The sequence below is a fragment of the Hesperophylax consimilis genome, chromosome 27 (genome assembly GCF_061612785.1).
Source record: "Hesperophylax consimilis isolate HC1 chromosome 27, BYU_Hcon_1.0, whole genome shotgun sequence".
Classification (NCBI taxonomy): Eukaryota; Metazoa; Arthropoda; class Insecta; order Trichoptera; family Limnephilidae; genus Hesperophylax; species Hesperophylax consimilis.
In genome coordinates, this window is record NC_142862.1 from 28,145,142 (window position 1) to 28,161,571 (window position 16,430).

At 33.9% G+C, this 16,430-nt stretch overlaps 1 protein-coding gene across 1 annotated transcript in view; it reads left to right on the forward strand.

The window, feature by feature from the left end:
• Window positions 1-2,503: 2,503 nt before the first annotated feature.
• LOC149410889 (uncharacterized) overlaps window positions 2,504-16,430 on the forward strand; it is a 36,799-nt gene continuing 22,872 nt past the window's right edge. The window contains exon 1 of the mRNA XM_089647899.1: window positions 2,504-2,528. Coding sequence (XP_089504025.1) covers window positions 2,504-2,528 — 25 coding nt within the window. The remainder of the gene's footprint in view (window positions 2,529-16,430) is intronic.

Genomic DNA, 16,430 nt, shown 5'->3' on the forward strand with positions numbered 1-16,430 from the left:
GTTCGAGTTTCGTTGAATAATGTACGTACGTACCTACGTTGGCGCGCTTTTACAATCACAACGAAATGGCACGGCACCATTCGTCTCATTTTTAACTATTATTATTTAGTGTGTGCGAAAGAGCGAGGACACTTTTTGACACACTTGCTAATAACAGCTGTTGAACACGAGAAACAATGCAAATGACAGTGACGGAGTGTGGATTTTGAAGTGAAACTTCTTTAGGCGCGTATTCGGGGACGGAGTAAAACCGAGTCAGGATCGACACGAAAATGCGGGTACCCCCACCACCGCTCACCGTTCACTGTCCCTCTCTCACCATATGCGCTTGTTGAGGTGGGGGAGCCGCTCACGAACGTTCTCTCTCTTCTCTTCTTTCCTCTCTCTCAGACACCAGCGAACTGCGCCACGCCAAGCATCAGCTGCTTGGTTAGTATACTGCGTCGTGAGTGTAATATGAGTGAAATACGTAATTGATTGTGGTTCATACGGTTTGGTACAGAATTTCAGTGTTAAAAATGAGTAGTGACGAGATAGAGGTGATGAACACATCATTGTCATTGTAATTTCTTTGTAATTTTTAATTGTAATATTGTTATTTATGTAATATTGTATACTTGTGAATAAATTGAAAATTTTTGGAACTATACATTAATCGAACGTCATTCATCTATAAGAAAATATTAGAAAAAGCAAATCCATGCTTCGTCGTTGAATTATTTAACCTCTAATTTTCAAACTAACCTAAGAGAGAAAATAGAGATGATGAAATGAAAATAGAGAGAGAGGAATACTAGAAGTTTCACTTCTGTCTTGCGTAGGCTTGACACACCCACTTTTTTTTATTTATTTTTTGTTTTTAATGGAAAAAAATGTTACCGGACAGCAAAGCGCCCATAACATTTTTTTACTCCAAATGTGCTGAGGAATAGCTGGTTAAAGTTTGTCGGGTTAGTGCCGATACACCCTGTATATTGACGCCTAATTCATTATTAAATTCAGTTATGCTTGCTAAAAAGAAATTTTATGTCCGGATCTAACTTATTTAATTTAGGTCCTTTAGTCTTAGGTCCCCTCTATTAATTATATCCAATCGATTTCTTTTTAATGAGTAAATCGCTCATGGTGCTAAAATATTTTTGTATGACCGATGAGTATTCCCCTTTATATGTGGAATGCCTACGTGTCTCACCTCTGAAGTGTGGTGCCCCACCACTGAGGCATTATGCCCCACCGTGGGAAACACTGGGTTACACACATCTTCACTTTCTTGTTTATGTATATATTTAGAAGTTGCAAGTAGCAATGTGGTGGCACTAATCTAAGACAAGTAGGTAAAGCGGTTTTTACGTAATATAATGTATCGTCTCGCCATGAATTCAAGTTCAGGTTTAGATTATAAATGTTAATGGCCTCTTGAACCGGTGAATATTATCTAACGCAAGTTATTCCTAAGTTGGATACCAAATTACAACACACAGATCGGAAACACGCACGGAGCTAATAATATTTTATTCGGTTGGGGTTATGCAACTAGAAAAATAATAAATTTGGCTTTAAATACATAAGTTATTATGTTAATAATATTAAATAATAGCTGACGTTTACCTGGTGCGGGGCGGCGCGTTGATCATGGTTATAAATGCTTTGAAGTAAGGTGTTGATGTTGATGTTGTGAATTCTAGTAAAGTGGGTGTAGTTTTAAGGTAGAAATACAACAATTGTAAAGATTTAAAATGGTTTATTTAACTGCTTTACTCCTTGCTTATACATTTATTTATTCATGTTCTCAGTTTGAGGTACGTGTAAGTATACAATGTCATGGGGGAGCAGTTTTACTATTTTTACAGTTTTACAAAAGATAGATAGTAAAGTATCTGTAAGTGACGTTGAAAATGTAGAATCGTTAAGCGGTTGAGTCGCTCTGTTGATTGGCGCGTTCTGATGAGCAGAAGTCCTCTCTATCAGAGTATATAAAGTGCATGGGATCTTCCACGATTGCTAGGCACATATAATTTAACCTATTTTGATAAAAATGAATAACTATAGTTTCAGTGAACAGTTAAAAAAAATCTTTTGGTGTTGATATCGAGCATTCCATCATTTTGTTTTTAGGATATGATTTTGTTCAGAAAGGGGCCTAATAACGGAGCTATATTCTAGGGTTCTGTAAATAAAGGCTTCATGTGTTCTTCGCATTGTTAGTAAACGAACTCTCATCACGATGATCAAATCCAAGCATTTTGTTGGCGCGGGAGACAAAGTGAGATATGTGGGGTTTGAAAAAGAGATTTGCTTCGAAAATCACCAATTTGTATAAGTAGTACTCTTCTGTTATTGTGACTCAAGGATTTGATTCACTTGATCGTGCCATGTCTTCTCCTATCATGCACTTCCGCGATTTACATTCTCCTTACACCCCTTTCTACATACGCTCATAATTAAGACAATATTTGAAAAACTTCTACTACTATCATTGCAAGCTGAAGATGTTTCTTGTGCAATGACGGAGGATCTAGCCAGAGGAGGTAAGAAAGTTTGAAAAACGAATTTTATTTGGATTTCTTATTCGCATTTTTCAGTGTTATGGTACACCTACCTGCCTTAAAAAAGTTTGGAAATCGAATTTTATTTGAGATAGTCAAGTTTCTATGGAAAAATTGTATAATTCCTTATATTTGATTTTTTTAAATGTTACATTAAATGATATATGCCGGTCGGTGGCTGAGTTGACATCGCGTTTGGGTCCCATCCAGTTCAATTCAATTCAATTCCTCGGCTGGTTAAGTCCTCCATCACAACACAAGCAACATATTTCGCTTACTGTGGTGGTAGTAGGAGATTTTCAAATATTGTCAAGTTATTCATAACCCGGGAATGTTTGTCTTTCTTTAAAGAAAAAAATGAAGTAGGTAGATATTTAAGTACCTACTTACAAATCCTATGATTTCAGAGTAAAATTTTAGCTTTGATTTATTAAATACGAGATAACTAGAAACATACGGTCTACTGTTCACAGAACTAGCAGTTCACCCGAATCACCTTGCATCTGATAAATCCAGTGCTTGTCAAGCTTATGTCCATAAATATGACAGCTCATTTCCATACATTGTAGTTGCATCATCACAACACCTGCTACACAATCCAGGAAACTCGTTGTTACGTCACAGTACCCGCAATGAAAAATAGAAAGTTCTGGGAAAGAAGAAGGTGTGAGGGGTTGGTAGGAAACTGGGGGTCAGTATATCCAGGAGTGAAGTATGAGTATATCCCTCCCACTGTGGGCGATGGGTCGAGAGAGACAGAATGAAGTGTCAAATAGTCTCTCTCCTTCAACCGGCCTCGCCGATCCCACCTGTCACGCAGTTGGTGGGCAGATGAATCCGTCTTCAAGACCTGGACAGATCTCGCGAATGGTTGGTTCGTAGTTTTATTGATTGGTTGAAACTCCAAAGACAGACTTTCCCTTGACTCTGTGCAGAAACGGGCGGTCCGTTTGATAGATTCCCCAATCTTAACAAACGGACTGCAATCTTTAGAGCACAGGCGTCAGGTAGGTATGCTGTCCTTGTTCTATCGGTATTACAATGGAAGATGCTCTGAGGAACTAGCGTCATTGATCCCTTCGGCACCGGTGCGTAGTCGGGATACACGCCAAACGCGCGCCCAACATTTGTACACGGTTGACATTTGTCGCATGAGAACGGGTCGCTTCTACGATTCGTTCTTAAGTTCAACAGCTCGGCTGTGGAACGAACTGCCGGCCTCTGTGTTTCCTCCCTCCTACAACATGGGACTCTTCAAGACCCATGTTCACTCCTTCCTCTTCACAAAAAGACCCTCCACACAGCATCCCCAAATATGACATAGGCCCTGAGGGAAATTATTTTCTTCAGGGCCTCCTGTGTGGAGTTAATATAAAAAAAAAGACAACCGAAAAATAATTTTCTTTCATTAGTTGCCGCCAAACGCACGTGAGCCGCGCTCAACTACCAAATAAATAATCAAGTAGGATCAAGGTAATCAAAAGGGTAAAATAAAGTGTATGAAATCAATTGTTAATATGCGATAGGGTATTCAGGCCTTTCCATCAATGTTCAAGTAATTATTAATTAACGTTTGTAAAACTACAGTGTTTTCACAGAAATTCAAATGCAACATTGACATCAAATGGACATTCAACGCCATTTTGTTTTTTGACAGTTGAAATGTCCCCGTTAAATGCCGATTCCGTTTCAGCTTTTAAGCAAATTCTGATTAACAGAAGAGAACAACGATCATTTTGTTAAACTCGTCAGCTTATTGAAATTTGATAGATATCTGAAACGCATCTAGAATCGGCATTTAAGGCCCCGTAGTAAGCGTTCAAAGATGGTTTGAAAGGGAGATATGTAAATACGAATATCGGAGAGAGCCCGCTAATATTAAAAACGGAAAAAATTAAGCGAAAATTGTGAAAATATTTGCTAAAACACAAATCGTTTGAAATAGAGCAAAAATCTCTCGAAAAATGCTTTAGTTGCATTTAAAGATACACTGTGATTTTTTTCATTTCTATGACACTAAATGACACGGCGTAACAAATGTATATATATATTATCTTAAAAAATAACATAAATTGTTTTGGACCTTATAGAGTTTGAGTAGAAATTTGTTATAAATCGGTAAAAATTGGGTATGCGGGGGCTTAAAGTGATAGAAATTGGTATGCGGGGGCTTAAAGTGGTAGAAATTGGGTATGCGGGGGCTTAAAGTGGTAGAAATTGGGTATGCGGGGGCTTAAAGTGGTAGAAATTGGGTATGCGGGGACTTAAAGTGGTAGAAATTGGGTATGCAGGGGCTTAAAGTGGTAGAAATTGGGTATGCGGGGGCTTAAAGTGGTAGAAATTGGGTATGCGGGTACTTAAAGTGGTAGAAATTGGGTATGCGGGGGCTTAAAGTGGTAGAAATTGGGTATGCAGGGGCTTAAAGTGGTAGAAATTGGGTATGCAGGGGCTTAAAGTGGTAGAAATTGGGTATGCAGGGGCTTAAAGTGGTAGAAATTGGGTATGCGGGTACTTAAAGTGGTAGAAATTGGGTATGCGGGGGCTTAAAGTGGTAGAAATTGGGTATGCAGGGGCTTAAAGTGGTAGAAATTGGGTATGCGGGTACTTAAAGTGGTAGAAATTGGGTATGCGGGGGCTTAAAGTGATAGAAAGTGGGTATGCGGGGGCTTAAAGTGATAGAAATTGGGTATGCGGGGGCTTAAAGTGATAGAAATTGGGTATGCGGGGGCTTAAAGTGATAGAAATTGGGTATGCGGGGGCTTAAAGTGATAGAAATTGGGTATGCGGGGGCTTAAAGTGAAAGAAATTGGGTATGCGGGGGCTTTAAGTGGACTTTCTAAATGCCAAAAAACGAAATGGCGAAGAATGGCCACTTGTTGAGTGTTTGACAATGTCTGTGAAATAAGTGGAACAAAAGCTTTTGCAAACCTTTCACATAAAAATATGCTTTTCCTTGTAAAAAATATATTATGTTCTCGAATAATTTGTTCTCAATTGGACCTGTATTTTGAGTATTCACCTGTTTTATTGCAGATATCAGCTCCACACAGGAGGCCCTGAGTAAAAAAAAATCCCTCAGAGCCTGTGTCATCTTTGGGGATGCTGTGTGGAGGGTATTTTTAGGGAAAGGAATCAGAGAAAGTTCTGGGAAGTAAAACGGTATGAGGGGTGGGTAGGAATCTGGGGGTCAATGTGCTAATTTGCTAAATGCCCTGAAAGAGAAAAAACACCGGTTTGTGCAAATTGCACATCGCAAAATAAGAAATATGGCGAGAAAAATAAAACAGACCACACAGCTTTCAGCAACTTATGTCAATACAAAAATAAAATGCTCAAAGTAGCAAGAGACAGAATAGATTTCGAATAAAAATGACAGATTTTTTATATAACGTACTAGACGAAAAAAATAATATCGACGAAAAAACATATAACAGCTATCAAGAATATCGTACCCACCAAAACGACCTCAATCTCAGTCCTTTAATTCTACACATGAATATAAGAAGTTTGGAACGAAACATGGATGAATTTTTGACAACAGTAAATAATGATCTCAGGAAGCCCGCTTGCATTGTGTTAACGGAAACACATTCAAGTGGCGAAGTGGCGTACTATATACCGGGATATACCTGTGTATCTACTACAAACCGAATAAACAAAAACAGTGGAATCGTTATGTTCGTACAACATAATTGTGACATATTGTGCGAGGAAGAAATTAATGTGAATGGAACAAACTGCTTACATGTACAAATGAAGTGTTATAACAAAAAAATTGATATTATCTCTCTATACAGAACACACTCGTCTACTGTCTGTTTGTTTATAGAAGAATTAAGACATGTGTTATTAAACTACAGAAACGCGAATACAATAGTTTTAGGTGACATTAATTTAAATATATCGCACGATTATACATCGAACGATAAAGATAATTACTTAAATATGATGGCGGAATTGAATTATGTGTCGTGTATAAACTCTTACACCAGAAACGTCAATGGGTAACGTCCATCATGCATTGATCACATTTTCACAAATATCAAAGATATAAATAATTTAAACTCGGGAATTATAAAAACCTACATGACTTCGCTACATTACAATTCAATAATACCTCAGGCGATAAACCAACATTGCGGACAAACTGCTAATAATAAAAAAGAAATATCTGTTGTTAATATCGAATCTTTGAAAAATAAATTGTCATCCGAATTATGGTTAGATATTCTCCGAAGTGATAACGTCAACGAGTGCTGTAAAATATTTGAAAATAGATTAACGAACTTTATAAATAATTCAAAAAAAATTATTCCAAAAGGAAATACAGCAAAATTTCGTAAAATCAAACCGTGGATAACACATGGGCTTGTTGTGTCCATAAGACACAAAGAATGGCTTTATAAAGAAACAAAAAAAAACCACTAGACATTAAATTAAATGTTCATTTTAGAGAATAAAAAAATAAATTAACCACGCTCATAAAAAACACGAAAGAAAATTATTATAAAAATAAACTTGATGATTCTGAAAATGACAGTAAGAAAGTTTGGAATATAATCAATGAAATCATGGAAAATAAACAAAATACCAAAAGTAATACTATTAAGAGTGTAATACAAAACAATAACATAATTAACTGTATTGAAGAACCTAAAAAAGGAGCAAACGCTTTTAACGAATTCTTTGCAAATATCGGAAAGAGTCTAGCAGAAAAAAATACCGTGAAAAAAATAAATAAGATGTATATTGAAAATATTCCAAATATAGAAACTAAACTTGAACTCTTCGAACCAACCAATCCGTCTGAAATTGTACAAATTATATCAAAAATGCGAGGTGGTTCTGCTCCGGGATTTGACGGTCTCGCTGTAAAAACACTAAAAATCATTAAAAATTATATTTCTACACCAATCTCTCATATTATAAACAATAGCTTTAAGACAGGAGTTTTCCCGAGCACGTATAAGAAAACCATAATCTCTCCAATATTTAAGTCCGGTAGCCCGGAGGACATTTCTAATTATAGACCCATTTCACTCTTATCTAATATATCGAAATTTTTTGAAAAAATTGTTAAAAAAAGACTAACTGCATTCTTAAAAAAATACTCGATTATAAATGAAAATCAATTCGGTTTCACAGAGGGAAAAAGTATCCAAGATGCCATTGCAAAAATTTCATCTAGTATTCAGAGTGCCCTGGACAAATCAAATAAATGTATAGGAATTTTTATTGACTTAAAGAAAGCATTTGACAGCATTTCCCATGAAAGACTTATATTAAAATTAAAAGAAAATGGCATTGACCACTTAGCTCTTAAATGGATAGAAAGCTACTTAACAGAGATACCTCAAATTGTAAAATTAAACCAAACCTTTAGTACACCACTAACAAGTACATTTGGCATTCCTCAAGGCACGGTCCTCGGACCATTACTATTTCTAATGTATGTAAATGACATTTTCCAACAGAAAATCAAAGGTGAATTAATCTCTTATGCTGATGATACTGTTTTATTAATAAAAGGTCAAACATGGGAACTAGTTAACAAACTTGCAAATGAATGTATTAATATCTTAAAATCATGGTTTGATAATAACCTACTCACACTTAATGCCAAAAAAACAACATATGTATTATTTTCACTACAAAAAATACCTAAACACAAAGTAAATATCATAATCCATGATGAAAATTGTGACAATGTCAACTGTAAACTACTTAATCCTATTTGTACTGTAATCAACTCTTCTTCTGAAATTAAATATCTTGGTGTGATCATCGATGAAAATTTGAAATGGAAAAGCCATATTACGGAGTTAGTAAAGAGAATAAGGAAATGTATATATATATTTGTTAGGTTAAGAAATATTTTAAATGTGAAAATACTAAAAAATGTATATTATGCTCTTGTCCACTCCCTGCTTATTTACGGAATCATAGGTTGGGGAGGATCTTATAAAAACAACCTAAACTCAGTAAAAGTCTCGCAAAAAATTATTATAAAGGTAATACTTAAAAAAACCCTACTTTCCCAACAAAATTGCTTTTTAAAATGTTTCCAGTACCAAATATTGATGATATATTTAAGCAAACTTCAATTATAAAAATGTGTAAAGAAAAAAATAACACAGAATATCAAGAATTTTACAAACTGATGAGAAATGGAAATCAATTTATTACGCCAATCTTTAAAACAACTCAAATGCAAAACCATTATATTTACCAAGCCATAAAAAACTACAATAATCTCCCTTCCGAATTGCGCTGTATTACGAACCAACAAGAACAAATCAATAAAATCAAACTTTTTTTCAAAAAAAACTTATATTAAAAAAATATATGGATATATTATATTTATATTTTACACATAACATTGAATCACTGAAGTAAGAATCGTGGCTCCCTTATCAGGCACAAGAGCTCCTCTTTTCTGATAAGGTATACATGAGCAATTATGTACCTAAATATTATATTTTTCAAAAAAATGTATGTATTAATGTAACTATGATCTATATTAAAATAATTTAAAAAAAAAAAAAAAATGTATCCAGAAGTGACGGACGTATGATCTAATCCTTCCCACTGCGGTGCAAGGCGATGGGCCGAGAGAGCCCGGCTGGATAGGTCAAAAGGTCTCCCTCAATCAGTCTCTCCCGATCTGACCCGCCACGCAGTAGGTGGGCAAACGCACTTGGGGTGACCTATGGCACGGGTGTAGGTTGAAATTGTTAATTTGGTGCAATGAAAACAGGCTGTAGGTACTTAAATATCTTAAGATGACACACACACAAATAAATCATTTCTGGGCAAACATGTTAACCATACTGTGTAATAGTTTATTGCAGCAGTATATTAAAGGGAAAGTTTTCTACTAAATGATTTCGATCGCCAGCGATAACGAGGTTTTGGGCTTCACCTAGCTTTCATGTGTTATTATCGCGTTTATTTATGAATCTTGTATTACTGGGAACTAGTAATAAAGCCGCGGATATACATGCCAGTAACGGTCGTCAGCGTGCCAGTGGCATGTGTATCGTGTCGCAGCTAGTACATGGCGTGCCAGTAACTCGTATGCCATTCAATAGTGTGCCAGTGGCACGCTGTGCGAGGTGCCAGTAGCAGTGAAACCACACAAGAGTATGTATGTATGTTGTGAGCCTGGAGGTAGTTGGGAGCAGGTCCGCTCAAAAGCGCAAATAATACCTGACGCTTAACAGTTAACAGTTCTAACACATCGCCCTTGAGATTATTTTTCATAAAAACGGCGCTACACAAAAATAAAAACAATCCGAATATTATCGATTACAGTAATTACCTACCTGGAGTACCTAACTAACTGGTTTTGACAAGGGGCCATTTGGCTCAGGGCTGACCCTGGTTGGGAAAGGAAAGAGGTAAGGAACTACCTGTTAATTCTGGTCTAGTCACCAAACACGGTCAATAAAATAAAAGCTACACGTAACACACAAAATCAATATAAACTCAAATCACTCAAAAACACACAAGATCACATTTTAAATGTATTATGTAGATTATATTTTCATATTATAAAATGAAGGCCTCAGCACGGGCAAGCCACCCAGTATGGCCAACATTACTGGAAAACTTTGAAATGTAAAAAATATAGTACCAAATAAATAAATAAAATAAAAACATTTCCAGTCTGAATGGTGGTCTGAGGGTATATTCCACCCTGAAACGTGCCGCAAATATACAGTAGATTATTTGAAAAGATTATTATTTTTTTAAATGATAAACTAATGTTTATAAGACAAGGTTTTATGCATAGCATAAAGGATAACAAATAATTATAAGCAATAAAATAATAAATAATAAGCAGTAATTCTTGATTGAGGTACTAGTCCATATTGAATTATTTGGCGGGTTGGAAATAAGCCGAGATAGCTCAGTGGTTCAGAGCACCTGACCGGATCAGAAGGTACGGGTTCAATTCCCATTGGCGGCATTTATTTTTACTCGGGAGGTTTTTACAATTTGTATTGTTATTTCAAGCGACTAATTATTGCTTATAATTATTTGTTATTTGAAAAGAGTAAATGATGAAATAACATAAATTAAACTAATAATATTTAAAGCACCCCGGGAATTGAACCCGCGATCTACGGCTTACCCAACCGGAGGCAGTCGAAAATAATATAAATATTATCATAGTTTTATTTTGGACGTTACATTATGTTTTACGACTTCATCCCATGAAGTACCCCGCTGATGCTGCAACCTTAGGATGTATTCGGCTATTATAGTTAGAAAGTAATGACCGCCAACGCATCTCTCAGCCGAACTAAATGGCCATTTGTTAATTGCATCGACCTTCAGACCTTCATGGATTGATCTACCATGAGATAATGATAGTAAGATGGAGTAACTGGTACTTACTGCAGATGCTGATGCTGACATAATCTGGATATACTGCATTCCATCTGAGACGGAAGTTGTTTCAAATATTAAGTAGCAAACAAAGTGTAAATGATTATCAACGTGAAGATAGATACTTGTACACATTAATATAGAGATTATCTGAATCTTTATTTGTTAAAAAAATAGTATAACTATTACAATAAAATTATAAGCCGCTCATCTTACTAGGGAATTCGTATATCGAGATGTGCGGCAACAAAATTAGGGAAAATTTAAAAAAAATTACATACGAACTTAATAAAAATAATGAGCGTTGTACAATTTATTACGAATTTCCAGTCTTTATCTAATTTTATTATTTACAAACATATTCACGGTCATGGTACACACTCCTCGCTTCGTTCACGTTCATACATCGTCTCTCCCATACCCTCCTGTCATTCTGATTCTTGACATGACCCGATTCATGTATTTTTTTTTTATGTGTTTATTCAGTTTTTTATTTATTTTTACAATATTTTATCTTACTTAAATCCTACAAAACTGATCAATCAGTTTTAATGTAAGAAATCTCTCATTTTTTCTATTTATTTGCTTATAATAATATATTTAAATCTCAACTTGATATCTTGATGCGTAATACATAATATTTACTTAATAGTATATATCAAATATAAAAATACTTACTAATTATTATAATGCTTATGATCATAATGTACGATAGTAATTGTTTTATTTTTAACAATGGTTAACAGTTCTAGGTATTTTTCACAATATTTATTTGTTTTTGATATTATTTGGTTTTCACAAATCTAGGCATTTATCCTCAATTATTTGTTTTTATGTGTCACGGAGGTAGAACGATCCAGAGATGTGCTTTATTTCAAATAAATCCATTTCAAATGGAAATGCACAATGCAAAATAGGTATTTTCCATTTTGCATTTCAAATGCTTTTCTAAAAACCATTTTGCATTTTAAATGCTTTTCTCAATGCATTTTCCATTTTAAATGCTTTTTTGCAACATTCTTCCTACTATCTCCACTCATCTTTTTTTCATAATAAATTTCAAATATCAGTCGGTCCTCAACCTCGCTATGAGAGATAATTTACATTTGTCAAGTTGCTCCCTGGTAGGAGCCCTGGCAATTGAGTGATACCATTACAAAAAATACTGATTCAAATACTGAAAATGGGGCCATGACGCTGTAATATTAAATGTTAGATAGCAGTTTCTATGTTTTTACGTTGGCAACATTAGTCCCGCGCAAATTTTTTGTCGTTTCATAATCCGTAGTCGTGGTGTTTTTGGATTTACCATCATGTAATATGTTTGTTCTACATTGATGTCTTTTTTGTTATTTGTTTTTGGGGTATTATGCCGTGTTGCGCTAACTCCTTCTTTAGCCAATGTTTCGGACAGCATTGCAGTGTCCATCATCAGGGCAGATGTGTGGTGGACATATGTGATGATGGACACTGCAATGCTGTCCGAAACGTTGGCTAAAGAAGGAGTTAGCGCAACACGGCATAATACCCCAAAAACAAATAACAAAAATACTTTTGGTCGTGAAAATCTTAAATCATATTTTACATTGATGTCCATTATTAAATGACAAAATTGTTTAAAAATTCTATAATTATTTTGATTGTTTGACCTGAGAAACCATTTTGCATTTTCAATGCATTTTGAAAATAGGTATTTTGCATTTTGCATTTGAAATGCTTTTCTAAAAACCATTTTGCATTTTGCATTTTCAAATGGAAAAGTTTTGACGTATTTCCATTTTGCATTTCAAATGGTTTTGGGTACCCATTTTGCACATCTCTGGAACGATCTAATTTTCGTGTTGATTTTTGAATACCTAAGATGTCTCATTTTTAATGTCTTCAGGAAATGCGTTAAATAATTCCGGAATTTTATGTCTTTTTGTTCTATCTCCGTATACATTTTGCGATATTTTAATACTAAACATTTGTGCTTCTCTATGCCTAGTAGGGTAGTTATGGTTTACAGGTTTTTTGAATTCTGTGTTCCAGAATTCATCTAGCGTTAGTTGGTAATCTATCCTACTATGTATAGAGAGCACATTACACAAAGAGAACATTTTTTTATAATCGCCTTCACATAATTGTATTTTTTTTTGCAGATATCAATTTTAGGAAACAGATTTGTAATTGTTCTATTTTATTTAAGTACGTTTTAAACGTTAATCCGTAACTATTTACTCCGTATCGACCGTATCTTATAATTGATTCCGATAATGTATTAATAAAATATAATATATTTTTATTAACAAAGTTTTTTAGGTGGTAAAATTTCCCTAATATGGATCTTATACAGTATAATATATTTTTATTAACAAAGTTTTTTAGGTGGTAAAATTTCCCTAATATGGATCTTAATCTATTACATACATTTTCAATGTGATTTGACCAGTTAAAATTGACATCTATTGTAAGACCAAGGTATGTATATTGGTAAACTTTTTCTATGTTTGGGCATTTACATGGCAGAGATTGGTTTTTTGTGTGTAAACAATCGTATGAATGACTTTTTAAATGCAGTTCTTTATTCTGACAACTTGCATATGGAGAGTGTATAAGCAAATATTTTGTTTTTTTGCATTAATAATAATTCCATTGTCGTGGGACCATTTAATTATGTTATTTAGGTCTGTTTGTAAAATTTCCTCAATTTTCTGTAGATTTCTGTCAGCCCATATGATGCAAGTATCATCTGCAAACATGTAACATTTACAACGTTTTATTACGTTAGGTAAACTGTTTACTTGCATTATACAGGGTGTCCGGAAACTCGTAGTACAAGCGGGAAACTGGTGAATCTACATCACATTTGGAGTCGATTTTGTAGTATATTTTTTTTTTATTTGAGCTTTCGTTATCGAGTAAATCGAGTTTGAAGTTGATTTTTTTTTTTTTTTTAATCAAATTCTTATAAATTATTACTGAAGATCAAAGTACCCAACTAATTAAAACTATTTGAAAGTAAAACAAATGAAGAAACTCGGATTTGAAGCATTATTTTGAAATCACCCTTCATTTAACCCGGTGTAATCATAAAATATTTCTGCTCTGCAGGGTTAAAACATCTGTTATTCAACCCTAAACACCAGAAAAAACTTTAACCCTAAAATAGCCGAAAAATTTTTTTTTGTTTTTTTTTTTTTTTTGAAAATGCTCAAATCAAAAAACTTTATGTTTTTTTGGGTTCCCCATGTGGTGTAGATTCTCCAGTTTCCCGCTTGTACTACGAGTTTCCGGACACCGTGTATAACACGTAGGTCCCGATATCGACCCTGTTGCTACTCCAGTGTCTGTTAACATTTCATCACTGAAAATTCCGTCAATTTTAACTTTAATTTTTCTATTTAACAGATAATTATTAAACATTTTATTTAAAGGACCTCTAATACTACATTCTTCCATTGCCTTTAGTAATGTTTGATGGTCCAATGTGTCAAAGGCCTTTTTAAAGTCTATAAAAATTATACCAACGTAATATTTTTCATTTAAATGACAATTAATATGGTCAGTGAAATTAAAAAGTAATTGTGTAGTACTTTTTTCTTTTTGAAGTTTGGAATATTGAACATAGATATTGTTTCGTTTTTAGTATTTATTTCCGTTCGAAAGATTACGTCAATAAACTGCAGAACGTCATTAATTTGTGCAGTAAATGAATTAAAATTCTTTTTTAGTGATCTTATATTTAGGTGAATAGCCACAAACCTTATTTTGATCTTTGTATCATTTATCCAGTTATCCAAATTATAGCATTTGATAAATTTGTGAGTTTGAAATAGTGTTGAATCTTCCATGACGTGAATTTATAACTGATAAAATAAGTGTTCCGAGGTAAAAGGTGTTTTTATTTTATTGTTAAATATATCTGTTTATATCATAATCTTTCATCGTGGTTACAAAAGTTATTATCTGTTTGATTCACTTGGTGGTGTCATGTCGCTCTTGGTCGTCCCCGAATTCTTCTAACATTAATATTTGCATCCTAACCACAACCTTAGAGTCCCTTCTTCGTTTATTCATGCTGCACGCTCAAACCATCTAAGCGCCCCTAATTAATCTTACTCGTTAAGACGGCAAGACTCTAATAACGGCGGTTTGCTCGACGCTCACATTTTATTATTAAAATCTCATTTTTTTTCTAGAGGGATCTCTGCGGATGTAAATTATTTATATTTAGGATAAATAAAAACAGGACTTTAAAAGTAAAACGATTTAAAATTTTTATAAAACGTTTTTCAACTATAAAAATAGACATAAGTACCAGATTTAGTTTTTCTAGAAGATGAATTAGTAACTTCCCGAAGGATTCCTGTAGAAATATTTGACATTTTAGTAATGAGTTCGTCAGAAATAATTTAAATAAACCCTAGGAAAGTTCGATTTTCTAGGCCTGCTAGGGCAAAGACGACTGTAGGTCCGTCCATTATAATATTTTTAAACAACTTCATCACTTATGTCGTTAAGATCTTAATATTAGAGATTTGATAGGGCAAATTGAACCTTCAAACTAAAACACATGAGTTTTCGTTACTTCGTGGTAATTATTAGGGCTTTAAGGGGAAGCTACAAGCCAAAAAATGTGTATATTCTTGGTATACCTTATATCGTAGGTAATAGGCATTAAAATCGCTTGACAAACGAAGTCTAGAAACGTTCGATTTCAAGCAAAAAACTGGTTTTTATTTATTTTGTAAATAATTTTATAAGAAAGCGAAAAATTTAATCAAGTGAAACTGTCACAGATAATTTTAGCTATAATATTGTATTTTTTTAAAGTTGTTTCCTTTATGCGTTCATACATTTCTATAGAAAAAAATTTTTTTTAGTAGTTTGCAGTTATATTTTTTATTGAGTAATTTATTTTTTTATTTGTATTCTACTCGAGCGAAACGATAGGAAAACTTTCAATTTATCTAAAGCATATTTTTTGGTATACATAATGTACACCAATTCGTTATAAAGATTAATCAAATAGTGATTTGGCATTAAGCTTCGCCTTAAGTTTTTAACATTTATAGTAATTATTTTCAATCTTACTTGAGCCGTTATAGTTCAGAGTTTTGATCTCCTAAATTTAAGACTTGTAAATCGACGGGTATTTTTATATATTTTTAACGAAGTGCCAATGTTAGAACGTTAAACGGTACATTTTTGTATTTAAATGCCAAATATGTAAAATGTTGGTTATGATTTAAGAAGATATTACAATACGATGAATTCCAGATTGGTAATAAAACATGATTATAATAGATAAGTATATTGTTATGAATTTATTAAAATACCTTGGTAACTTGGTTAATCATAATCCCTTTTATAATCCCTGTTTGAATTTGCTTCTCGGAAACTGGGTGTATCATGGTAATAGTGCACAGCTGCTGACTGTGCATCCCACTGTTGAATTTGGCAGCCACCTCTGTTCTGGAATCCCCAAAATATTTGAAAAAAACCTGG